This window comes from Drosophila albomicans, chromosome 2L, assembly GCF_009650485.2.
Source record: "Drosophila albomicans strain 15112-1751.03 chromosome 2L, ASM965048v2, whole genome shotgun sequence".
NCBI classification, from domain to species: domain Eukaryota; kingdom Metazoa; phylum Arthropoda; class Insecta; order Diptera; family Drosophilidae; genus Drosophila; species Drosophila albomicans.
Genome location: NC_047628.2, coordinates 1,064,300 through 1,089,380, shown reverse-complemented (window position 1 = coordinate 1,089,380; position 25,081 = coordinate 1,064,300). Strand labels below are relative to the sequence as shown.

Here is a 25,081-nt window from a genome sequence, read left to right as displayed (position 1 = left end):
AGTCACCTTTCTATAATTTCGCTAGACTTCTCAAAAGCATTTGACAAAATAGGAATTCACACTATCATAGATGAACTTGTTGATTAAAAGTTAGGACCAAAAATGATCAAATATATAATAAATTTCCTAACTAATCGAAAAATCTGCGTACAAATTCAAAACACACAATCCCAACCTTTACCACTTGAGAATGGAATCCCACAAGGATCACCATTATCCGTAATCGTTTTTGCAATTGCCTATAACAAACACAATAGAATCATAAGTCTTCACAAATCATTCGAATTTACGGCATACGCAGATGACTACACAATTATAAATAGACACAAAAGAAGAGACACGTCAATAAACTTAACCACCCTCCTCACAGACATTCAAGAATGGTGCAATTACACTGGAGCCAGCCTCTCCATCCTTAAATCCAAATATTTACACGTTTGTCGTAAGAAGAAATGTAACTTCAAAGTACTTAGCACTTTCCATCTAAAAAACGAAAAATCGTTAAAAATATTGGGTATTACTATAACTAATAATTATAAGTGGGACGCACACATAGATCATTTAGTAATACAAATTTCTAAAAGACTAAATATTATAAAATGCCTCTCTAGCACTAGCTTTAACTGCCACATTAAATCTATTATTTATGTAATCAACTCAATAATCATGTCAAAAATTGATTATGGGTTATTTCTATACGGAAGGGCACCCAAGTCAAAACTAAATAAAATAAAAACGATATACCACTCAGCTATTAGAATAGCCTTCGGAGCATTCATTCTTCACGCATGTAGATATGCCGAAAAACAAACAGAAAAATTCGCTATATGCACCGACTCATTCTCAGCCCTTACAGCTCTTGAAAACCCAAATAACTCTACATACTATACATTAGAAATCAAAAAAATTATCTATAAATACAAATACAAATTCACTCTGATATGGGTCCCAGGCCACTCCGGCATCATAGGCAACGAGCTTGCAGACCTATGTAGCTGCTAAGCAAGCAACCGCACTACCTTTAATATCAGTAAAAAACTACTACCCTTAAATACATCAACAATCACATGAAAGACCAAAATTACCTTATATGGAACAACACATCTATACACTACAAACTTATTAACACAAAAAAACAGAGCAATAATGAACTTTTAAAACCAACTATTTCTCGATTAGAGACCATCAAATTTATGAGACTCCGAATAGGACACACTAAACTGACACTCAGCCACCTATTTGATAAAACACCTCCACCCATATGCCAACAATGTAACCTTAACCTCACCATATCTCACATATTCCTTGAATGCCCAACCTACATTGAACACAGACATAAATTCCTTCAAAAAACTTTAGAAGAAATATTAGATCCTATGAATATAACCACAACTATCCAATTCCTTAAATCCATAAACCTTTACAACAGCATATAAGTTTATCCTTACTGTACATAACTAGAATAAGTGCACACATTTGTATATATGTAAATACCTATTTAAGTTATCTCACATTATTTAAGTTATCTCATATTATAAAAGAGATTTTAAGCAGAAGGGTTTGTAGCTATTGCTTTACACAAACAAAAATTATCCGCACTTTATAATTGCAGGTAATTTCTTGATAATAATAATAATAATAAAATTCTAACTAATCAATCCCGATTACAATGAGTCAAAACGACATTCGTGCACAACGTCACCGTGAGCAAGACGAGAGACGGCTCTCACAACAAATAAACAACGCGTACTTCTCTTTTAAAGCGACCGAAAATAATGCAAGCTCTGATCAAGTGCGGTCAATTACCCCCAACTCGACCGAATTCTTAAACGTAGAGAGTAATAGAGCGCGCTCATGCTCTCCCTCGCTGCCATCGATGTCTCTGCAGCCTAAGAGCGCAGTAACCAGAACCGCAATTTCGCTGACAACGTCAACCATAACAATCGATAGCGCGTTTAATGACATCATCAGCTAGCAGTGCAAACATTACTACGTCTGTCGCTGCGCTGCCCGAACAGAACAGAACAAAAACAATGAACATATTAAGCCGGCTGTGCAGACTGGTATGGATCGCTACATTTAAATTAAAAGGAAGACGAGCCCTCTAAATTCTCAACGCAAAATAACCCGTGGCAATGCTAGCCTAGCTGCAATAGAAACGAACATGAACTCGAACCGATTCAAAATCTTGGCAGACGCCTATGAGGTCGAGGCGGCCGAATCTACTGAAGTCGAGAAAAGGAAGCCAAAGCCTCCGCCTATTTATATTCGAGAAAAAAGTTCCAATGTTCTCGTCAACAAAATTATTGAGCTTATTGGCAAGGATAACTTCCACATAATACCCCATGTAAAGGGCAACATTCACGAAACAAAAGTTCAAATAAAGTCTGAAGACAATTACAGAGTATTATCGAAATATCTTACCGATAATAAAAAGAACTTTTACACGTATCAGCTTAAAAGCAGCAAGGGCTTGCAAGTCGTACTTAAGGGTATAGAATCCGAAGTAACGCCTGCAGAGATAACAAAGGCACTACAAGAGAAGGGATTCAGCGCAAAGACAGTTTTCAATATCCTTAACAGGGATAAAAAGCCGCAGCCACTCTTTAAGGTTGAGCTCGAGCCAGAAAATAGGCCCCTGAAGAAAAACGAAGTGCACCCTATATATAATCTTCAGTTCCTACTGCACCGCCGAATTACAGTTGAGGAACCGCACAAACGCAATGGTCCGGTACAATGTGCGAACTGCCAAGAATATGGTCATACAAGGTCATACTGTAAACTGCGCCCGGTGTGTGTAGTTTGTGGAGAGCTTCATGACTCCGCACACTGCCCAGCGAGCAAAGATGACTGCAACTCGAAAAAGTGCGGCAACTGCGGCGGCAATCACACTGCTAACTATAGAGGTTGCCCAGTTTATAAGGATCTGAAAAGCCGCATCCATCAAAAAGGAATTACCGCCCGCACCCAAAATAAAACGTTGAAAGTCTCCGATCAAACCCTGAAGTCTTCTTCTCGACTGTAGCCAGATCCTCACTAGGACCTATTAACCCTGACAAAAGTGTGACATACGCAAGCGCTTTAAAATCAGGACCGGCTACCCTTGCCTCAAAAAGTTAATTTATGCAATCAGCATACCAAGAACCGAACATGGCTCAGCAGCATCAATCGCCGGAGCAGCCAAAAAGCAAAACCAAAATCTATTGATTCAAATGCTGGTTTCACAACAATCCAAATAATGAGTCCCCTACGGATATCTACGTGGAACGCTAACGGCGTTTCGCAGCATAAACTTGAGTTAGCTCAATTCCTACTCGACAATCAAATCGACGTAATGCTGCTTTCAGAAACACACCTTACAAACAAATACAATTTTCAACTACAAGAATATACTTTCGATGCAACAAATCATCCAGACGGTAAACCACATGGTGGGACTGGAATTCTAATCAGAAGCCGTATTAAGCACTACTATCATAACAAATTTGCTAAAAACTACCTACAGGCCACATCTATCTATAAATATCAAATATCATCTATAAATATAAAACTAAATACTGGCAACCAACTTACACTAGCCGCTGTATACTGCCCCCCTCGCTTCACTGTAGCTGAAGATGAGTTTATGCAGTTTTTTCAACTCACTAGGAGACCAAACTTATTAAAATGCCCGAGGCAAGCAACTGCGCAGCTAGCTCTTCATATGGTCGATGTTGAAAAGGCTATCAGATTGGCGAATTAGAGTGAACGAACAAAAATGCAAGCACGTTACATTCACCCTGAACAGGCAAAACTGCCCGCCGCTAACGTTAAACAACACTCTACTCCCGCAAGCAAACGAAGTGACATATCTAGGAGTACACCTCGACAGAAGACTCACATGGCGCCGGCACATTGAAGCCAAAAGAACACACCTGAAGCTAAAAGCCAGCAGCCTTCATTGGCTTATCAACGCTCGGTCTCCCCTTAGCCTTGAATATAAAGTCCTGCTGTATAACTCGGTACTAAAACCTATATGGATATACGGCTCCCAGTTATGGGGGAATGCCAGCAATAGTAATATTGACATATGTATGTAGTCCAGCGAGCTCAGTCGAAGATCTTGAGAACCATCACCGGGGCACCGTGGTACGTTCGCAACGAAAACATACAACGCGACTTAAACATCCTACCAGTCAAAGAAGTGATCGCAGAACAGAAGGAAAAGTACTTTACCAAGCTACTGTTGCACCCTAACCACCTGGCGAGAGGTCTAACAAGGTTGAGCAACCAATCACGTCTTCGTCGTAATGACTACCTACCCAGGGATGCGCAACCAGAATGCAGTCTTAACACACTGCACTATGGGCAAAAAGTCGCAAGGTGCGGCATTTTTACATTTTTTTGTACGGTATCATTAAATTGACTTTATTTTTTAATTAGAATACTGAAACATATTTTAAAACATTTTAGACTTCGTTGGTAATTTGTTATTCGCCCATAATTATGGTCTATGGTCTGGAGCTTCTAAAAAAAAAAAAAATTAGCGGAAAAATTTGCGGAAATCCTCTGCTGAACCCTCCCCGAGGGTGCTGGCTGGGTAGGATCTGTATTACCTCATTGTCAACGGGTAGCAGATCTCTACTATACGTCGATATTTCAGGAACTGCAGATCCTAGCTGAGGACTCTGTTCCTTATCTTTCGGGCATCTGTCTGAAGATAAGTAGCAGAATCCAAGGTACGAGGTGTCTGGCGGTCAGACTGAAAACGCTATGGGGGGCTCCCAAGAACAAAATTAGCCAAAATGGTCTCAGAATGGACTCATTAAACTATTCAACCCGGGCTGGGATGTCAGCCCAAACGTCGGTGGAACGCGTGACTGCTACCACCGGCGGGCACGGGGGAGAGATCCTCTCTGCGTGTCGCCAGCGGTCACACCTCTGAGGCGGCGGGAGCAGGCCGTATCAGTTGTAACAACACTGCCACCAAAAATTCGAGGTTGGTGCGCGCGGGTGCTGTGGTCTTAACCGACACGGACCAAAAGAGCGCTGCGCCAATTTCTACGGTGGAGGGGGAACGTCTTCCTCTTCAGTCACCCCCAGGAGAGGCTTGCCTGGGCCAACACGTGGATGCGGGAAAACCAACTTAGCCCCCTTCCAAAAGACACTAAAGTGCAGACCGGTTCTACCGGCCCTGCCAACAACAAGGTGGAGTCCATGGCAAGCAAGCGCCAACGGTCCGCTGAGAGTCCCAAGCAAGGGGCCCCAGTGAGCAAGAGGCTGCGAGCACCTGGCTCCACCAACACTGACTCGAACAAGACGAGACAGAGAGCAACGGTTGCTGAAACTGCCAGGCGGCATCTCGCCGTTGCTCTCATAGACAGAGGGGACCCTAACGGGAAAATGTCTGCAGAGCGGTGGCCGTTGACCCATAGTAAGCTGGTCGACGCACTGTTTGTCAGGATGGAGAATGTCCCAGACAGTCCAATGCCTACATTCGAAGGCACTGGCTGGATGAATGGTGTCAAGATCCTGACATGCAAGGACGACCCAACATTGCAGTGGCTGCAAGCGACCGTACCCAAACTGGACGGACTGTGGGAGGGGGCCAAGCTGGACGTGGTGGACAGGAATAATATTCCGTCCATGCCGAAGGCGAAAGTCCTTTTCCCAATAGTTGTTCAGGGCGAGCGGGCGCTTCAGCTGCTTAAAAAGCAGAACCCGGCCATACCGACGAGTGATTGGTCCGTGCTGAAGGTTGATGAACCTTTACCTAGTGGTGGGCAGCACGTGATCATTCAGATCAATAAGGAGGCCGAGGATTTGCTATATAAACGCAATGGGAAGATGGCGTGGGGCTTAGGGAGCGTGTAGCTTCGCCTCAAAAAACGTCATCCCAACGACAAGGACACACACACGCTGAGGTCAGGGGAGGTCGAGGCAGATCTCGGTCTCGAGAGCGTGACCGACGCCACCCAGCACCTCAGCTTGACTGATGAGACGGAGGAGGTGGGGGAGGAACTGTCCATGAAGACGGGCCCCCCCGCGAGTTTGCTAACCTCTAATGAGTGTGCTGCAACTCAACCTCCATAAGTCTAAAACGGCTTCGGCGGAGCTACTCCTTGCCCTGGAGGAAGTGTCCGCCTACGCGGCTTTGGTCCAAGAACCGTGGATAGCGTCGGGCAACACGGTTGCTGGGCTGAAGTCGCTTAATTACGATCTGTACGTCCCGACATTGGTAAGTAGATCGAGAACTGCCATCCTTGTAAAAAAGGGGCTAAAAGCTCATCTACTACCTAATTACAGCAATGACGATCTTACCGTGGTGGTGCTGGAGAGCCGTGAGGGATGTTTGCTGCTGGCATCCTGCTACATGGCCCACGACATGCCGGCTCCACCTGACGAGCTGCGGAGGCTGGTGGACATGGTCTGCTCATCCAATAAACATCTAATAATCGGAACGGACTCCAACGCCCACCATAGCGTCTGGGGAAGTCCCGACATTAACGACAGGGGTGAGTCAGTTCTTGATTTTATCCTTAACTATAAGCTTAGACTAGCCAACAGAGGTGAGGTATCTACCTATGTAGGTCCCAACTCTTGTAATGTGCTGGACTTAACGATTGCAACTGAGTGTACCAATGTAGAAGAGTGGAGGGTCCTGGAAAGACCCTCCTCGGATCATAAGTACATTCAATTTACCATTCCTTTTAACAGGGTACCTGCGGCTCAGCCGTTCAGAAATCCCCGTTTCTAAGTCTCTTGGTCCGCCGGGTAACATCAACTCGGTACAGGACCTAGAAACAAATGTCAATGTCCTCTCAGCAGGACTACTTTCCGCATTTCGCCAATCATGTAGGCTCTCTAGACCGACGAGAAGATCGAAGCCACCCTGGTGGAACCCAGATCTCTCTTAGCTTCGTGGGGAGCTTACTAGCATGTTTCAACTTGCTAAGAAGGCGGACAATGAATATGTCTGGGACGAGTACAGGTGTCTCCTAAAGTCTTACAAGAAGATGATCCGATCATCCAAAAGGTCTTCATGGAGAACCTTTTGCTCTGACCTGGACAACATCAAAGACACCTCCAGACTGAGGAAGCTGCTGTCCAAGCAGGCTTCCAGTCCTAGTCTGCTCAAGTCGGGCGATGGAGTGTGGACGGAGAGCAGTGCTGAAACTCTCGAAGCACTGCTCTCAACTCATTTCCCGGGATGTATTGGAATGGAGAACAGTGACTGGCAGCTCCTTCCTAGTCTCCCAGTTATGAGACCCCCTGCCGGTCTAATTACAGTTAATAAAATAATTTGGGCTATCGACTCCTTTGCGAAGGTCAGGTCGCCCGGTCTCGATGGACTTTCGCCAGCAAGGCTGCAAGCCAGCAAGCTTACGATTGTTCCGTGGCTATCGGGTATCTATTCGGCGTGCCTCGCATGGGGTCATATCCCCACTCTTTGGAGGACCTCGAAAGTCATTTTCCTGCCCAAGGCGGGCAAATGCAGTCATGTGGTCCCAAATGACTTCCGGCCTAACCTCTTTTCTGCTAAAAACATTGGAAAAGCTACTTGATTTGCACATCAGAAGTAACTCAATGCATCTGTTGTCCCCAAATCAGCATGCGTATACAAAGGGCAAGTCCGTTGAGACAGCTCTCCATGCTCTAGTAGCCTCCATTAAAAAAGCAGACCATTATGAAGAATATGCCTTGGGTGCATTTCTTGACATTTCAGGCGCCTTCAACAACGTTACTACTGACGCTATTATGAAGGGCCTTACCTCAGTTAACACGGCACCAGCGATCCACAGGTGGGTCAACCGCCTTCTTTGCGACAGGCGGGTGGCGGCTACGTGGGGCGATGCGGCCATTACAAAGGTAGTGCGAGGTGGCACTCCCGAGGGTGGGGTTCTCACGCCTCTCCTTTGGAATTTGGTCGTAAATAGCCTACTTCAAAAATTTACTAGACGGGCCCCCAAGTTAATTGCCTATGCTGACGACATAAGCATTTTGATAACTGGGAAATGCCCAACCACCCTCAGTTCCGTAATGGAACTTACTTTGCGGGAAGTTAAAGCATGGGCCGAATCAGCCGGGCTCAGCATTAACGCGGACAAAACGGACCTTATCCTCTTCACGAAGAGGTATAAGGTACCTGCGTGGTCCCCCCCTAAAATAGGCTGCACCATACTAAAGCCGAGCCTATCAGTAAAATACCTAGGTGTGGTCCTGGACAGCAAACTGTCATGGAAGCTTAACGTGTTAGATAGGGTGAAGAAAGCCACCGGAGCCTTGTACATGGCGAAAAAGATGCTTAGTTGCACTTGGGGCCTCTCTCCTAATCTAATGCGGTGGATATACATCTCAGTTGTTCGCCCTATCCTCACCTATGGTGTTATAGTGTGGTGGCAGGCCACAGAAAAAAGGACGTACCTATCCATCATGGAAAGGACACAGCGTCAAGCGCTACTGTGTATCACAGGCGCTATCAGGTCGATGCCAACTAAAGCCCTCGAGGTAATAGCTGGCGTCGAACCGTTAAACCTATACGCGCAATCCATAGCCGCAAAATCGTCCCTAAGGATTGCCGCAACAGGCAATCTGTGTCTGTTAGGCTATGGTCACAGCGCCATTGGTAGGGAGACTAGTAGAGACTTGGACTATACTATCCCCCTTACCAGTACCGACCATATTAAAACAATATTCTTGGAACCGGACTGCTGGCGGGAAGGGTTATGCATTCCCGAAGCCCTAAACCTCTTCACCGACGGGTCGAAGATGGATGATGGTGTCGGAGCGGCCGTATACTGTCCAGACCCGGTCTCCAAACATTCCTATAAACTCCCAGACCACTGCAGCATCTTCCAGGCGGAAGTTTTTGCCATTGGCAAGGCTGCCGAATTGGCTCGGGGTTTACAGCGCAACCATAACTCAATTAACATCTTTGTTGACAGCCAGGCTGCAATAAGATCAATATACTCTGATGTGGTCAAGTCCAAAGTTGTCCTGGACAGCAGAAGAGCAATAGAGTCGCAGAACGCATCTGCGGTCGTGCGTATCTATTGGATCCCAAGCCACCAGGGCATCGATGGCAACGAGATCGCAGACTCTCTCGCCAAAGCGGGAGTGGGGCTCGATGTCGGTAATATGTGCAATGTTCCGATATCCCTGCGAACTCTAGGCAGAGAAATTGAGGTGCGCTCTAGACTTCAGTGGGACGCTAGCTGGCGCAATGCCAACTCGTGCAAAACTGCAAGGCTGATGTGTGCCTCTACTAACAAAAATTTAACCAATTTCGTCATGCAGCTTTCAAGAAAAGACTGCAGACTAATGCTAGGCAATTTAACTGGTCACTGTATGTCGGCTGTCCATGCTGTAAAGCTGGGTATCACGAACAGTGATCAGTGCAGGAAATGCAACGAGCCCGGGGTTAAGGAAACACTCGAGCATCTTCTCTGTAGATGCCCAGCGTTATCCCGACTCCGGTTGAAATACCTTAATTCGCCGTGCCACAACGATCTTCGGGACGTTTCACGGCTACCTCCTAGGATGCTGCTGGCTTTTGCCAAAAATGCATCCATACTGCGCGATTTCTGAGACGTAGATAAGCTACCGGTACAGACCTCCACTGGTCTATGCTTTGCCCCGTACAGGGGCAGCCGGTCCTACCTAACCTAACCTAACCTACCTCTGATTGTTTTATAAAAGACGCGCAGAAAAAAAATAAACTTTTTCGTACAATACTCACAAAACAAATGTCGCATGATAAACAAAATTGCAGAGTTTAGGACCAGACTTCTAGTAGAAACCGTTCATGTTTACGTAAATTTGCAGTTTTTTAAGATAAGTAGGCGTTATGGAAATTACGCGATGCGCTAAGAGGGCGCGTACACCAGCCATGTTAGCGGACTGTCCACCGGACAGTGTCTGCAAAACTCACTTTTTTATTGATTTACCCATACGCCTAAATTCTCATTCAACTCATCTCACTGAAAAAAACACAGTGATGAGTAACAATCAACTCGTTTTGCGGTACACAATGTGTACTGCACATCATTCCGGTTAAAAATTTCTCAGACAATTCAACTCACTGAACAAAAGTCAGCGTTCAATAAAATGGTCATGTGTTGAAGAAATCATCAATGTATGAGTAAACGATTAGCAACAAGACGACACGATGAGAGCGTGTGCCGAATGTACAATTTCTATGCAAGCCTCTTGCGTTCCACGAACTGCAGCTTGTTTTCGTTCTTCTTAGTAAAAATCTTTGTTTAGCTATGACTCACATTACAATTTTGTAGTTCATAATTAGTTGCATTTGGATCTTTATAGAGGGTATCATTGAAAAAATTCGCGCAGATGAATACAAATTAGGTTAGGCTAGGTAGGACCGGCTGCCCCTGCTAGGGGCGGAGCATAGACCAGTGTAGGTCCGTAGATGTACCGGTGGAGTGTATCTTCGTCTCAGAAGTCCCACAGTATGGCAAAGCCAGCAGCATCCTGGGTGGTAGATGTGAAACGTCAAGAATATAGTTATGGCTCGGCGAATAAAGTATTTCATCCGGAGTTGGGATAACGCTGGATGGATATCTACAGAGAAGATCTCAACTGTTTCCTTAACTCCGGACTCGTTGCATTTCCTGCGTACGAGTACAGATGCGTTCAGTGACTCTATTGCTATTCCTGCTTTCCAGGAAAACTTAGGACTTTGACCACATTTGAGTACATTGATCTTATTGCAGCCTATCTGTCATCAAAGATGTTAATGAATAATGAATACAAATCGTTGTGAAATAATGTTTACAGAAAAAGTGTCGCTTGCTGCGCGCATCAGTAAAAACATACGAGTTAATTTTTGCGAGTTGAGTGTTGCTCTTGTTCAAAACAATGATTGTTGAACCGAATGAGCAAGCGCCCGAAATCATATTTATTGAGCACGAGCCGAACAAAATCGCACGGACCATGATACAATTATACAAGGTAGTCTCGTCAGAAAAAAGCTGGTACCCTGTCTATGTTAGCAATGAGTGCGAGTGAAAGAGGCACAGCGTGGTAGTGTGAACGAGACGACAATGAAATGCGCATTAACCCTTAGACGATGATATTAATATTTACATATTTTGAAGCTAATATTAATGTATCCTTGACTTATTTTTTAAATGTAAATTGTTTATGAACAATATTAATAATATATATGAGAATTCCCTAATTCTCTAAATGTTTTAATTCTATCCGTGTCTACGGCATACATTACAAAATGTCATTTTGCATAAGGGTTAATTGCGCTAAAAATTCGTCCGCAGACAACCTCTTACGTCGAAATACGAATGCGCACTGACGAAAGTTTTTTTTCCGACGAGACTACCTTGTATAATTGTATCATGGCACGGACTAGAGTGAATTTAAAATCAACAATGAGAGTGTGAGTGCATGCAAGTTTGATCGGATGATCCGACCAGTGATTATTCGGCTGTTGAGCGCGTATGAATGATTTTCATTTACGCGAAGCCGGTTGGAGGCTCCTACCTAACAGGTATCGTCAAAAAGTTGAAGCGTTCACAAGGTAATCCAGTCCATGTAATAAACTATCAAAGCATGCTAAAATCTGGGAAAGGATATAAAAAAAGTTTTTGATGAAAAAGAAAATCTAAAGTGAAGTGGGCAAATTGAGCTAGCTTTTAAAATTAACTGTAACAACAATTCGGCGATCATTCAATAATTCGCTAGCAATTTTGTAAAATCCTGACGAAACTAAATAACACACTGTATAAATATTGTAAAATTATGGTGAAATACAATTCCTGAGAAGTGATTGTGTCGAGAAGTACATATATAGCTAGTGCTAGAACGAGAAACAGTTGCAGATTGGCTTAGCAGTATACTAGACGTTTGCATTGTAAACTGGTGAAATGCGGATTTTAACTTGAAATCTATCTACTGAGCTGTAGAATAATAACAGTGAGGTACCCTGCATTACAGAAATGGATAAACAATCTGATACCCATAACTTCAAAGCATTTCTTGATTCCACAAAGATGTCGCCTTTTCTTGTGAGAATCTAAATTAACCCAAATAAACCGCAAAGGAAAATACTCTTTACCATATGGCAAAGTTTTTCTTTTTATATTAGTAGCGCATGGGCACTCAAACATGTGCAAACACATGTGCAATGATAGCAGAACGAAGCGTGCTAACAGAACATGTGGTCATAGAAGAACAAAACGAGTTAGCAGGGATTGACACTTAAGGCTATGACCTACTTAAGGAAAAGCGGAAGGTGACACATTGAAGCAAGATCGCCCATTGAGAACAACAAAACATATATTCGAGAGTGCCAGTGTACCACCAGTGCGTTTTGACCGATCAGGTACGTCCAAGCCTTTCAATAATTTTATAATATATCTCCCCTGTATTAGTGCGACTATATACTACTGCAGTAGACTTTAGAATAGGTTGTGCAGCGAAATGGTGCCTGTGCGATTACTCACTCGCGTGAGCTCCTTCATTGCTATTTGGAGGGCTACCGTTTCGAAGTCGTTACTGACTATTTGAGTGGCCATATGGACGAACAGCGCGTTCGACTCTGGAATTCCAACAATATCAATATGACGATCGTTATCGACCAGGAAAACAAAACGCGGTTGCTGGCCGTGGGTCCGTGTCACCATCTCCGACGTTTCCCTTCAGTGAGGAAGACGGAAACATCGAGAAAACAAGAGCAGCGAGGAAGAGGAGACCCCCTTGAGGCCTCCACCTGGGGCTTGAGCACCCCGAACTTCTCGAGAGTTAGAATTTCACAGGACTCCTAGTGTGCCACGACCGATTGTACGTGCAAGTCCAGCAAATCCTGGTAAAGATAATATCGCTGCCTACGTTCATATCGAGTCTATGCAACCACGAATGGCATCAACACGTCAACTAATAGAAACATTCAAAATTGATTTTGCGGCACCGCCATTAATGAGATTAGAGACTCGAGCAACATGGTGCAGTGTGAAAGTGCGCAACGCTTTGAATACAGCTGAAACGTCACACTATTAGACTACTGCAGTTGTCTCTGGAATAATGTAACCAAAGAAATTGTACAGCGTGGTGTGGGTACACACGCCTATGTTTGCAACCGCCTGGTCGGCCCCAAATCACACAAATCTTCAATTTGCCGATATGATTGCGGTTTTATACCCGCCACCCCTGGTGTAGAAGGGTAATGCTGAAAATGCATTTAACTGACAGAAGTCCTCTCCAACCCATACCCTATACTCGTATGTATTCTTGATCAGCGTCAACAGCCGAGACGATAACAAGCGTTATTTTGAAGCTAGAGGGGAGATTATGTAGTCATACAATAATAACTATAGCATTTATAATTCCTGAATATTTGATTAGAAGTTATTTAAAAAATGCTTTTGTATGGCAATAAACGCTTGCTCAGTACGAGTCTTAGTTACATTGGCTGAATATCTGGTATATTTTGCACTCTATTGATTATTTTAAATATATAAGGTATATTTTTGTATTTTTGGTATATTCGTAAGATCCGGTTTTATTGAAAATGTGTAGCGGGTATCTCACAGTCGAGCACACTCAACTTTATCTTTCTAACTTGGTAGCGTTGAAAGAATATCCAACTTTTGGGACTCTATCAAGTAACCTATTCGTAACCTTCCCGAAGCCTCACTTTTTGATGCTGCCACCATCATCAGGTCATTCATATAAACACCCACAAATGTTTTGTATCCACTGCTTATCAACAAGCATTCGAATCATATGTTTCAATAGTTCACTAATCTTGTTTCGTACCAGTTCCCTTTTGTTTGGAATTTGTATATAAACAACTTTTAATGAATCTACAAATTTATTTTTTATTTTAATTTTCCATTAAGATCAGTGTTTAACTCATCAAATTTCTCGTCATTTGAACCATTTAGTTTACAGTTTTTTATATTATATAACTATTTTATTTAATGCTTAGATCAATAAAAATTTGTCATGTCATTGCCAATTCCTTTCAAAATAGTGTAGCTATTAATAATAAGTCCGACAATCGATGAGTGTGTTTATTAAAGCTACACCATTTTTGAATGCCGTCGAAATGTTAAAAACCCCCAAAGCCAACTCTTATAAATGAAATGATCTTTTAACTACACTCGTTTTCAACAGCACCAATGATGGGCAGCAAACACAGATTGCTGTTAGGCTGTCCGTATTACAGACTAGCACGTTGGTATTTCGATTCTCAAAAGCATCAAGTCTCCCGCACTGAAGGAGCCACTGAGCTTGTTGCTCAAAACCTGGTACAGATTCGATACTAGTTTGCAACCATTTAGTAATTAATAATAATAATAAATTCTGCCAGACCTGGACCTAGAAGCCTCGACAAGCAAGAGGCAGGATTCACAGCATCTATATCACCAGGATTCTTGATAAGACGAAGTCGGAGAAGCTGGTCATCACATGGACAATCACGGCATTTGGCGGTCGACCCTTCATGGAATTGATTTCCAAGTCCTTCCTTGATTTCCTACGAGGTTTCTCCTTTGTTGACTCAATGTAACTCTCACCAATGCACTCATTTTGCAAAAATGTTGACAAGTACTGAAATTTGTGAAGCGAGTTTCTTAATTTTTCGCACAACATATTTCACTTAAACTAAACAGTATCTCTTCTCGAAATAAGAGCTTATTATAAATTCTTTTAATTTCCTTGGTAATTACCCACCAATAGAATCTTCAATTTTCCGATTTTATAGATTTTTAAATGTAAATAAGATCAAATATAAAAGTATTTATTATTGAAATAGAAGATTTGTGAGTGTATGCCTATTTTTGAATGGCAATAAATTAATACATAAAGAAGTTTTACAAATTAGATTATAAATAGAATATATGAAATAGAAATTACGAAAACTAATTACCAAAATAATATGGATTGTAATTGTAATGCTGATAATATAAAATTAATATTTGAGATATACGTATTGGATGTGTTCGGATTAGTGAAACTTATAAATGTAGAGTAATTCTATTCTTTATGTCTTCATTGTCCCGGGTCTATAAGTAGCAGCAGTGTTTCGTTGATCAGTTCAAACTTTTTTTAGTACCTATGTATGTATTTATATGTATATAGAGCAGTATTATTGTTGGCAGCGGTATGATTAATGTTCAATTTTTATGATAGGATGAATTTACGCATCTCAATCCTCAATGGTATATTCAGGCATTTTATCAAATTTCTGTTTTGTGGCTTCGTGAGTTGTATCCACAATAAGAACTGTATGGGAATAGCCCATAGTAACCTGAGGTATTTTAATGCTGTCCATTTTAGGTACCTCTTTTGGAACCGTCGATGATTTTTGGAACTCTCCAATTCCCAACTCGCCAAAGGTAGGCGATGCGCCCCATGCAATTAGTGTATCGTCTGCAGATATCATAATAGATGTATTAGCACAACCTATTGATGTTATATTCCAGCCTTAAAAAAAAAAAAACAAATACACACGAGTAAAAACCTTTACTGCACGGAATAAATTTAACAATATACTTCATACCTGCCAAATCCTGTACAGGCTTTGGATACATGTTCGCCTCTCCTGTTTTCTTGTTCTGTCCAAAGAGAAATAGTAATCCCAACTCATTAACTATTAAACTGAAAGTAGAGCCACAATATACACTCCGCCCGCCACGACCTTGAGCATCAAAGAATTTCATAAGGCGTGGAACCATTTCGTCCTTTGGCTCAGCATGACCCAAGCGGCCAAATCCGCCAAAGCCCCAGCTATAGACGCGCTTCTTGGAGTCAATCGCCACCTAGTTAAATAAGCATTAAATAAGTTTTGTTATACAATGTGTACAACAGTATTAAGGCTCAGCACATACCGTATGATTATTACCGCAAGCAAAGTCAACAATCTGTACACCATCAACGGGTGTCACATGTCCTTCTTTACTCTTCTCAATGTAAAGTACTACTTTTTTCGGTGAAGTTTCGAAATGGAATGAGAGCTTGTTCGCGTTTACAAAATACTTGGCATCCGTATTGTGGCCGAGTTGACCATACTCCGGTAGTCCAAAGGTATGCAAATTACCCTTAATATCAAGAATAACAGAGAATTCTGCACCGCAGCCAATGCGAATTATGGGAGGACCACGATAATTAATCGGCGTTGGTGCATAAATATTCGGATGCGTATTTCCCACACCACATTGCCCAGACTTATTTTCTCCACAAGCATATACGGTGCCCATATCTGTGAGGAAGAGCGTGTGATGACGCCCAGCGGCTGCTTGAACAATGTTTAAATGATCTAATGCTGGAATTAAAGTTGGCTTTTCCACCAGCTTCATATCCTGGGCAAGACCTAGCTGGCCGCTAGGATTACGTCCAAAGCCAAGTGCCTTGCGATCCATGTTTATTAATATTGTGTGCGCAGCAGTGGGACCACTAGCTACAGAGCGATACTAGAACAAAACAAAATTCGAACAAAACTCCTACAAAAGAATTCAAAAAAATGTTTACCTTTCCATCCGTGAAGCGATGAAAGCTATAAAGATTGGGACGCACTTTTGCGACATTTTTTCGATCGCGCTTGCCAGTTAAATCCCAGGTAACCATGCCAGCCAGCAGCAACTGACCTGGTGTTTTTTCCAATGTAGCAAGCAAATCCTCCGGTAATTTGCTGGGTGGATCGATGTTATCGTGTGGTATTAGAACTTCCATTTGGGTTCCCCTTTGCAATTGTTGGCCAACATCGTCGTCAGACTCATCGCTGAATTCGTCCTCATAGTCAGATTCCTTCTTCTTTGGTCGACGTTTGTTGGGACCGGTTCCATTACCACCTGCCTTACGCTTTGCGGACATTTTTCAAATCTTTAATTTTTGCAATGCGTTTTAAGCCTTTATTTCTCGGTAACGCCTATTAAACTGTAAAAGATCATTGAGAGTTAAGCGTCAACATAATTTGTCGTCGATGTTGATTGGTTGGTAAGTTACACGTACATAAGAATACGTATGTTAGCAATGAAATTAAATAAAAAAAATAATATTTGAAAAACAGTATATAATAAAATTTCCCACACACATTTTCCCTAAGTATTGACAAATTGGCATCTCTTATCATTTCTCTTATACTTATTAACTACAACCCACATACATACATTTATGTATGTGTATGCATGCATTCACATGCAATGGTTAAGCAAGGAAAACAAAATGAACGCCACCAACACAATTAAAATGAGACGCCGACTATTTCTTTAAAGTTGCAAATTGAAGATATCGAATCAGCTTGAGATAAATAATAACAATTAATTTAATGCACTTTGTCGATAGATATGAGTCCATTAGTACTTTTCGATAAACATTTTTCCTAAATAGCTTAAAAAAAAAATGTAAAATGTTGGCGTCACTTTCAAAACACTGGATCCAAGACGGTGAAGCGGAAATGAAAATACATAAATTTGATTGAAAATAATAAATTGCTATATAAACTAAGTATTAGCGTAGTCTTATTATTGTGCTAATAAGTTGTTATCTTACATGTTGTCTTTCAACTTTTTTTTTCGTATGCAAATCACCGGACATCAAACAACAAAACGAAACTCAACCAGAATATGAAGTGTGTCAACTCTTGAATGTTTTAAACAGACTAAATAATCCTCCGAAATCCGATTTGGTATCGATATTATTTAATGTTGATGATTTTCGTAAATGGCATGACGCGTATTCACACCTACCGCATCTGCATGAAAAAATCTATTATACGATAGTGTTACATCAAAGTCTAACCGTTTTTTTAGCCGAACAAAGGTAAAAATAATTTAGGCAGAATAATAATGAACATCAAACAAAAAAAAAAACAAAAGAAAAAGTATTTGTTTCTCATTAAATGACTACTTTTATTCACGGCATTACTGATTAAAAGTCAACGAATAGCCCAAAAGGCAAGTGCTTGGAAATGCATTTTTAAAATTAATGCGCATTTAATTAAAAAATATTTCATCAAATAAATTTGCATACACAAGAAAAAACACAATCTCTAAAAGGTTTATTTATTTATTTTGTGCTGGAAACAGCGGAGTATAATGCCGTTGCGAAAAGTTTTAATCGTCGTTTTATTTTTCATATATACAGTTGCACGAAAAAAAAAACGATATTGCTCATCTAGGACATCGCTTAAGACTGGAAATGGATAGACTGAAACTCATAATAAAATAACAAAGTGGTTTATTAGTAGGCACTACTTTGGAGTATTATTATTGTTATATAATATTTATTTTAAAATTTTTATTAAGTGACATTTCAACCGTCAACACATTTAATTTAAACTATGGGAGAATTCAAATACTTTCCACACAAAATGAAACTGAAGAAATGTAAAGTATCGTGTCTAGGTTAAAATTTTTTATCCACTTTTTAATTATGTATTTAATTAAGAAGAAACACAAATTCCACTATTTTCTCTTGGATTTGCGGATGGAACAAATTTAAGAGCACTATTGCTATCGATGCTAAAAAAAATATGTTAGTAAGAATTCGATATTAACGCACATTATTTTTTTCTGGATTTGTAAAAACAAACATTTTTTTTATTAAAAACGCGATTATTTTGGCTTGGGTAGTGTTTTTTAATGCTTTAATTTTAAAGATGTGTCCAGTGTACTCAGGATAAAAATGTCACTTTAGTTAATAATTAGTTTATTTCCAAATGGGTTTGATCATTTTATCGATATTTATCCACATACATTTCGTGTTAGAAGAATCGATGCTTTCGATGTTAAAAAAAGCATCGAGTGAAACATCAAAGTTTTAAAAAAACAATAATAAAGCAACAGCAGAAAGAATAGAAGCAGTTCAACCAATAACAATAAGATTTATTTGAGATCGTAAAAGTGGCGCACGTCTTTGGCAATCATATTCATCACATTTTGATCAAGTCTCTTTATTATATTTGAATGACTGTTGTAGTACGGCTTCTTGTTCAAAAAAGTTGCCATCGTTTTTGGCGTTGGTTGCTTTTTAGTGGTCATGCGACTTGGATGCAAGCGCCTTATCACTTCTTTTTTTTTTGAAGAAGCTTCAAACAATTGATAGCTCTTTTTTCCGTATTTGTGCTGACTCCGGCTTCAATTCCTCTGTTGGTTCCGCTCCTATTACACCAATAAATAAATTAAGCATCTTAGTAAGCGGTATGTAATTTCCAACGCAATAAAATAAAAGCATCTTTATTTGAAGGATTGGGCCAAATTGTAGCGGCGTTATTTATTTTGCGACAAATTTAGGAATGTTGTGAGCACGTATATTTATAACTTACTTTTTAGGTTATTCTCTATCTTGCTTAATATTATCAAATTTTTGATAGAAACAAATTAAAAAACTCATTTACTTACAATTTGTTCTCCCCGCGCGCATAGATGCTTGTGAAAACATCGAAGGAGGTCGCGAACCATCAATGGTTTGAAAATATCGCTGTTATCGATGTGTCACTCGATGTTTTTGTACCTCTAATTTGTATTCTGCCGGCTCTATTGTCGTCTTTGTTGTTGGGTCTCGTATTATTGATATACATATATAATGGACGAAGAGTCTGAAACTACACACTATTACTTGGAATGTGAAGGCGGCGTGGAAGAGTGGCATTGGAATTCGAAGAGCACAAAACTTTTAGTCGAACTGTATTCGGAACGTCGTCATAGGTTTCGAGACCCCAAAACTCGTAAGCGAGCTCTGTGGACAGAAATTGTGGATGATATGGAACATGCTGGCTACAAAGGTATAAATGAGGATATTTGCGATCGTAAATGGCGCAATATGAAAAAAACGTATCGAACATGTCGAGAAACTCTCAAGAAAAATGCACGCAAAAGAGTCGGCTGGGAATATTATGATACATTTGACGATATGTTTCAAAATGAAAACGTTAACAGCACTACTGCAAAAACAGAAAGTGATGCTCTGATCGAGGAGCAGCACAACGAGCTATCCGATATGCAATGCACTCTTGAAACTGATAATAATACCCTACGTGCAGAGCAAAGCAACGATATGACGATGGTGGCTGAAGAACAGCAACGGCAATTGCTAATACTGGAGCGAAGTAGAATTGCCGCAATACGGGAATTAAGCAAGCGGATTGAAGAATCGAATGTTATACAACGAGAAAGAAATGACTTGCTACGGGAGTATCTTTCCCAGTTATAAATAAGTAGTTAAATATGCAAATAACTTTTTCGTTAATATTAACACTCTATTTTTAGTTAAGAGTATAAGGAAACAGTTGAACAAGGCTGATATAAATAAATAGTCGTGAATATAAATATATTACATTGTATAACAAACGAATATTTTATAATTTAGCACAAAGTAGACGATACAAATGTTATGAGATGCGTTTCGAAAGCAAATCATTCTTCAAAATTGAATCAGAATTGTATTAGGGGTTGACTTTGCCGTTCACGATACGCAATAATATCCGACATCACATTTTTTCGAAATTGTTCGTGGTTGCGTGTGAATTCCTCAATGGCATTCGCAAGGCGAATTTGCTGTTCCATGCGCTCAACATTCGTGATGCTTGCCAATTTTCCGGATTGACTGGAAGTCGTGAAGTTATCATTGTAGAAAATAGTAGGAGATGGACCTATCCCATGTCGCCGTGCTTTGGGTGTGGATTGCAAAATAAGGCCGTGGTCTGAAAAGTTATTAGCATATTTATATATTCGTATTTCGATGCAACAATCAGAGCTGGGATTCGGATCTCGTTTTTGGTAGTAGTACCAAAAACGTTAAAAGTGAAATAAAATCTCGGCTCGTAAGCTGGACAATTCACGACTAAATAATTAGTGCATTTACTAATAACGAAATGTTTTACGGTTTGAGTATCCGACATTAGCCAGTGACTTTAGTAACTTACTTGAACGTCGCTGGTCCAGATCTGCTTTCGCTTGGCTTGATCCAAAGTATCCAGTTATAAAAGGCATGGGTGACACGACACCGCATTGGAGGTCTACATCAGTTGTTGGCGGTGGCGGTGCCGGACGGTTGAAGGGATTTTGCCGCCTTGGTGGCGGCTTTGGTTTTCCCGTTGTATCCGTTTCAGCAGACAGAGTTATACCAGCGGGGTTGCTACGCATTTCTAAGATAGAGTTGAATCATGAGTGTAATAAAACTGAGCAGACGTCGAACAAAGCCTTACTATTTCTGGACTCTTCAATTTCCTGCAGCTGACGCTGCAATTCTGCCACAATAATGCGTTTATATTCGTAGCCAGCACACGTTAGCGCCTTCATCCAGGCCTCCATGCTTTCCTGTGTGTCTGCGGCTAGTACATAGGTGCGATTGCCATTAAATGCTATCTCGAAGCAGTAATTGTCCATATCCGTCTCAACTGACAATTCGATGGTACAGCCTTCGACTATAATTAATCCCAATGGTTCCTTGTCAATTCGCGTTTCAAAGTAGAACAGCAGATTGCCCTTTAGCACAAAATATCGTCTTTGAAAAGCCCTATTAATTTCGCCCCTTTTGTTAAGAAACCCTGCAATTGTACTTTTTTTTATGTCTTGCAGCACCACAAAAAAATCATGCATCATTACTAACCTTCCATATCATAGGGTGGTGCTCTGGCAAAAACACATAAATTTTTCTCGTTTATCTTCATAGCAACTCAGTTTGTGTGTTAACTAATAATAATTAATCTAAAAAGGCATATAATGTTTGTGTATATTGCATTTATAAAAAAAAAAAACAATATTATTAAATATGTATTTGGGTTGTACAAACAGATGTTTTTAATGTCATCCAACGTTGCCACCATTTTATATTTACAGCGTAAATGTGTCATGATTTTGCATTTAAAATGAAAGCCTTCAAAATTAGAGCTGCAAAAACATCGATGGCCCTATCGATATTACCAATCCCCCGTTTTCACATATATATATATATATATATATATATATATATATATCGATATTTTTACATAGCTTACGAACGTAGAAAAACCTAGTTTTTTTCTTGTGGATTTCTATGGAGTAAATGTAATAGCCTATTTCCACTGCACCAAAAAACCTCGGTTCTTTTCCGTTCAGGTCGAATGTTACGTTCGCCCCATGTAAAAACCCATAGGAAAAAAAAGTTGGTTCGAAATGTAAAAGGACTGAGCAGCGTTGCCAATTTGTGGGGAATTCCCCAAAGTGCGGGGAATTTTAAGTTGATTGGGGATTTATTGGGGATTGGCATTATGTGGGGAAAATGCGGGGATTTTTACATTTTTTGATTTCCTGTCCTTTATAAATTTGTGACAGCACAAAAATTAGACGATGAATGGCGAGCTCACGCAATGCTGGATTTTTGTCAACATGGGCTTGAAGTTCAAAATAATAGCCTATTTCCACCGCACCCAAAACCTCGGTTTTCTTTGGTTTTTTCACGTTCACGCAGAATGTTACGTTCGCCCCATGTAAAAACCCATAAGAAAAAAAGTCGGTTTTTTTTCGCGAGCTACGTAGAAATAGCGAACGCACTTTTTGGGTAATTACGCGATATTTTGATCGATATGACAACGAAAAAGAGGTCACCACTAAACAAACAGCTGACATTTAAGTGCGCCAAGGTATGAAAATAGAAAAATTAAAATTTTATTTTGCTTTTTAAAGCAAATTTTTTATATTTTAGATGAGCCAAAAAACTCGAAAGCCGTCAATATCGTGGAGTGGCATCCACGAGGCTATGTTGTTCGAGTTGTGGGAGGAGAAATGTAGTGCCTTTTTTGGCCAATCCACAAAGGCGCTCCACAAGGGTGCCAAACTCCTCCCTATTAATTCGAAAATTATCTTCAAAAAATGATTCGTTGTTTCCAGGAACATCGCGCTCCCAAAAACACCCATGCTGTTGCTAAAAAGTAAATGTATTTTTGTAAATATTACATTGCTGCCAGCAAATCTACTTATGTACATAGCCCCAAACTGATGGCGATTTCTTTACTATTGACAATGGCTTATACTCTATACTCCGATAATTTTCCCTCCACTTCGTCAAAATCCTCATAAAAATCCTGCAATTTAATAAAATTTTCCATTTTAAAATGCGCGTGCTGTTTTTTGAATTGTTTGCCAACTCGTGTTTACATTTGAACAGCTGACATTTCAGAGCGGCCATATTGAGAATTTTACCGTTGCCCATATTTCTCGGTTCGTGCAAATGGAAACCCCGAAACGGGACTTTAAAAAACTTAGAAAAACTGAGTGAGGTGGAAATAGGCTATAACATTGATGCTGAATGTTACTGGGGTAAAGTGTTTCGTCTGAAAAACGCTGCGGGAGAATACCTGTTTCCAAATATAAAAATTATTATTTCGTTGTTGCTGATACTGCCTTTTTCAAATGCATCGGTCGAGCGCAAATTTAGTGTTCTTAAGAATTTGAAAACTGAAAACCGTAATCGACTGAATACAGATACTGTTGTATCATTTATGGCTGCAAGAGAAGGAATTAAAAAACTAGGCGGCAGCGTCAAGTTCAACCCGTCAAACAAAATGCTATCCACAAAAATATGGAAAAGAATATGAGTGTTAACTGTTGGAGTTTTTATTTTAATTAATTAAGAATACTAATATGAGTTATACTCAGCTTTTTATTGTTTCATTTAAAAAACCTATGGGGAAATGTATAAATTTGCATTGGCAACCCTGGGACTGAGTGGCAGTGGAAATAGGCTATTTGAACTGAATGGAATAGATCCGAGAAAACCCGCACTATTTTAGTGCTGTGGAATTAGGGCATAATACTCTACTTAGACCAAGTGCATCTGCTTCGTCGATCCAAACCAAAACTTTTCCACGCAAACGGAAAAAACCAAGGGTTTTTGAGGCAGTGGAAATAGGCTGTAAACCACCTCAAAGAGAAAGAAGAAATCAACTGAAATGTAGGAATTTAGTAAATTATGCGATTCAGGGCATTTAAAAAGTATAAGTATATTCAAATTTGATGTATTATTCATCAACTGACTTTACTTTTTCTACATTTTTACATTATTTGAATTTTCAACATCGGAAGCATCGGTGTTGCGAAAAAATGTTTTCTCATTGTAAATAGAGTCGCACGCGACATTTTTTGCTATAAAATTATATAATTCATATGTTTTCCATAGAAACATAATGGTTGACTTTGAATACAAAGAATAATCAATTTTGCACAATGCCTGCTCAATATTTATCTGTATAAATCAAAAAGGAAAAGAACAGATTTGTGTGGAAATTAGGTAAATCGGCATCACAGCTAGGTGTGGTATAATAATATTTTTAGTATATTTTTTTAAACAGTGGAATATTTGTAAATTAAGCTTGTGGTCACGCTGCACATGTATTGTGGCGATACAAACCCAAATTTTTTTTAGCGTTGCTTAGCTATTCAATTAAAAAAATGTCATACTTACTTACTGAAATTGCCTTAGAAATGTTAGGCTATAAATTTTACGATACGAATGGAGATTTTCATTTAACGAACTTCCAGCATTCAATGACTGCTGTAAAAAGCGATTTACATTCTGATGAACCATCCTTAATGGATTTTATTCACCAGACATCGAATACCGAATCCGAATCGAGTATAATATGTGGACAAAGCAAAGATACGTATGAACCGTCTTCTCTAGATCCGTCAACTAAGTCGTTGATATCAGTTGACTTACGGAGAGCACCTGCTAGAGCGTTGGCAAAGATGATGAAGCATGAAAGTGGCAAAATCTTCAATGATTTTACAAAAAGGAATTCCAGAAAATTCAGTAATTCTGGTACTTCTGAAGCAATATCTAATATGACGGCAGTTCCAGCGACCAAGTCTCGTACTTCAGCCAATGCATTGTCTAACATTTTAGACTACGAAATCACAACTATTCGAGGCCAAATATCACAACGCCTGGAAGCATCTTTGCAGAAAAGCGTAACTTCAAACAAAGAAATATTTCACAGACATTGCTGTTCAGTGGAAAAAATAAAATTATAGAGGACGCTAATGGAATGAAGAAGTTTCGATTAATTTTGGAAGAACGCCTGCGTCGAATTGATTCTCGTCCATATGCAACATACAAAAGAACATTTGGATTAGAATAGTTGAATAAA

At 40.2% G+C, this 25,081-nt stretch overlaps 5 protein-coding genes and 1 long non-coding RNA gene across 8 annotated transcripts; 3 read left to right on the top strand and 3 right to left on the bottom strand.

Annotated features, from left to right (window-relative positions):
• Nucleotides 1-6,040: 6,040 nt before the first annotated feature.
• On the top strand, nucleotides 6,041-14,674 carry LOC127565228 (uncharacterized). Its single transcript, XM_052002793.1, has 3 exons — nucleotides 6,041-6,494; nucleotides 14,131-14,264; nucleotides 14,327-14,674. The coding sequence occupies exons 1-3, from the start codon at nucleotides 6,044-6,046 to the stop codon at nucleotides 14,336-14,338; spliced, it is 597 nt and encodes a 198-aa protein (XP_051858753.1). The 5' UTR covers nucleotides 6,041-6,043; the 3' UTR covers nucleotides 14,339-14,674.
• Nucleotides 14,675-14,734: 60 nt separating this feature from the next.
• LOC117565082 (protein RCC2 homolog) lies at nucleotides 14,735-17,601 on the bottom strand. The gene is made up of 5 exons (XM_034244032.2): nucleotides 17,506-17,601; nucleotides 16,486-16,890; nucleotides 15,846-16,427; nucleotides 15,518-15,776; nucleotides 14,735-15,441 (listed from the first exon to the last, which is right to left on the bottom strand). Exons 2-5 carry the CDS (start codon nucleotides 16,825-16,827, stop codon nucleotides 15,164-15,166), a joined length of 1,461 nt encoding a protein of 486 aa, XP_034099923.1. The 5' UTR covers nucleotides 16,828-16,890; nucleotides 17,506-17,601; the 3' UTR covers nucleotides 14,735-15,163.
• Nucleotides 17,602-18,818: 1,217 nt separating this feature from the next.
• Nucleotides 18,819-19,363, bottom strand: LOC117564395 (uncharacterized). Its single transcript, XR_004571761.2, has 2 exons — nucleotides 19,280-19,363; nucleotides 18,819-19,115 (listed from the first exon to the last, which is right to left on the bottom strand). It is a non-coding gene; the product is annotated as an uncharacterized LOC117564395 (long non-coding RNA).
• A 43-nt stretch (nucleotides 19,364-19,406) lies between these two features.
• LOC117564393 (uncharacterized) lies at nucleotides 19,407-20,282 on the top strand. The gene is made up of 2 exons (XM_034243114.2): nucleotides 19,407-20,170; nucleotides 20,223-20,282. The coding sequence occupies exon 1, from the start codon at nucleotides 19,540-19,542 to the stop codon at nucleotides 20,164-20,166; it is 627 nt and encodes a 208-aa protein (XP_034099005.1). The 5' UTR covers nucleotides 19,407-19,539; the 3' UTR covers nucleotides 20,167-20,170; nucleotides 20,223-20,282.
• Nucleotides 20,279-21,858, bottom strand: LOC117564391 (sesquipedalian-1). 3 transcript variants are annotated; one of them, XM_034243112.2, is made up of 5 exons: nucleotides 21,748-21,858; nucleotides 21,565-21,662; nucleotides 21,161-21,502; nucleotides 20,879-21,100; nucleotides 20,279-20,656 (listed from the first exon to the last, which is right to left on the bottom strand). In XM_034243112.2, the coding sequence occupies exons 2-5, from the start codon at nucleotides 21,623-21,625 to the stop codon at nucleotides 20,388-20,390; spliced, it is 894 nt and encodes a 297-aa protein (XP_034099003.1). In that variant the 5' UTR covers nucleotides 21,626-21,662; nucleotides 21,748-21,858; the 3' UTR covers nucleotides 20,279-20,387. The 3 variants fall into 3 exon arrangements, with proteins under 3 accessions (XP_034099003.1, XP_034099004.1, XP_051858750.1); XM_034243113.2 differs by lacking the exon at nucleotides 21,748-21,858 and having other exon boundaries at nucleotides 21,565-21,720; XM_052002790.1 differs by lacking the exon at nucleotides 21,748-21,858 and having other exon boundaries at nucleotides 21,161-21,513; nucleotides 21,565-21,679.
• A 2,440-nt stretch (nucleotides 21,859-24,298) lies between these two features.
• LOC117564394 (uncharacterized) lies at nucleotides 24,299-25,081 on the top strand. The gene is given in 2 exon segments (XM_052002794.1): nucleotides 24,299-24,833; nucleotides 24,836-25,081. Coding segments are annotated over 2 exon segments (687 nt in total). The 5' UTR covers nucleotides 24,299-24,383; the 3' UTR covers nucleotides 25,073-25,081.

Bases quoted from the DNA above. Each gene is read 5' to 3' on its own strand.
- LOC127565228 (XM_052002793.1), top strand. From the start codon at position 6,044: ATGAGTGTGCTGCAACTCAACCTCCATAAGTCTAAAACGGCTTCGGCG. The intron at 6,495-14,130 runs GTGAGTCAGTTC...CGTTTTCAACAG, and splicing joins TCCCGACATTAACGACAGGG to CACCAATGATGGGCAGCAAA.
- LOC117565082 (XM_034244032.2), bottom strand. From the start codon at position 16,827: ATGTCCGCAAAGCGTAAGGCAGGTGGTAATGGAACCGGTCCCAACAAA. The intron at 16,428-16,485 runs GTAAACATTTTT...GTTTTGTTCTAG, and splicing joins ATCGCTTCACGGATGGAAAG to TATCGCTCTGTAGCTAGTGG. The intron at 15,442-15,517 runs GTATGAAGTATA...TTTTTTTTTAAG, and splicing joins GCCTGTACAGGATTTGGCAG to GCTGGAATATAACATCAATA.
- LOC117564393 (XM_034243114.2), top strand. From the start codon at position 19,540: ATGGACGAAGAGTCTGAAACTACACACTATTACTTGGAATGTGAAGGC.
- LOC117564391 (XM_034243112.2), bottom strand. From the start codon at position 21,625: ATGAAGATAAACGAGAAAAATTTATGTGTTTTTGCCAGAGCACCACCC. The intron at 21,101-21,160 runs GTAAGGCTTTGT...ACTCTATCTTAG, and splicing joins AATTGAAGAGTCCAGAAATA to AAATGCGTAGCAACCCCGCT. The intron at 20,657-20,878 runs GTAAGTTACTAA...ATAACTTTTCAG, and splicing joins TCTGGACCAGCGACGTTCAA to ACCACGGCCTTATTTTGCAA.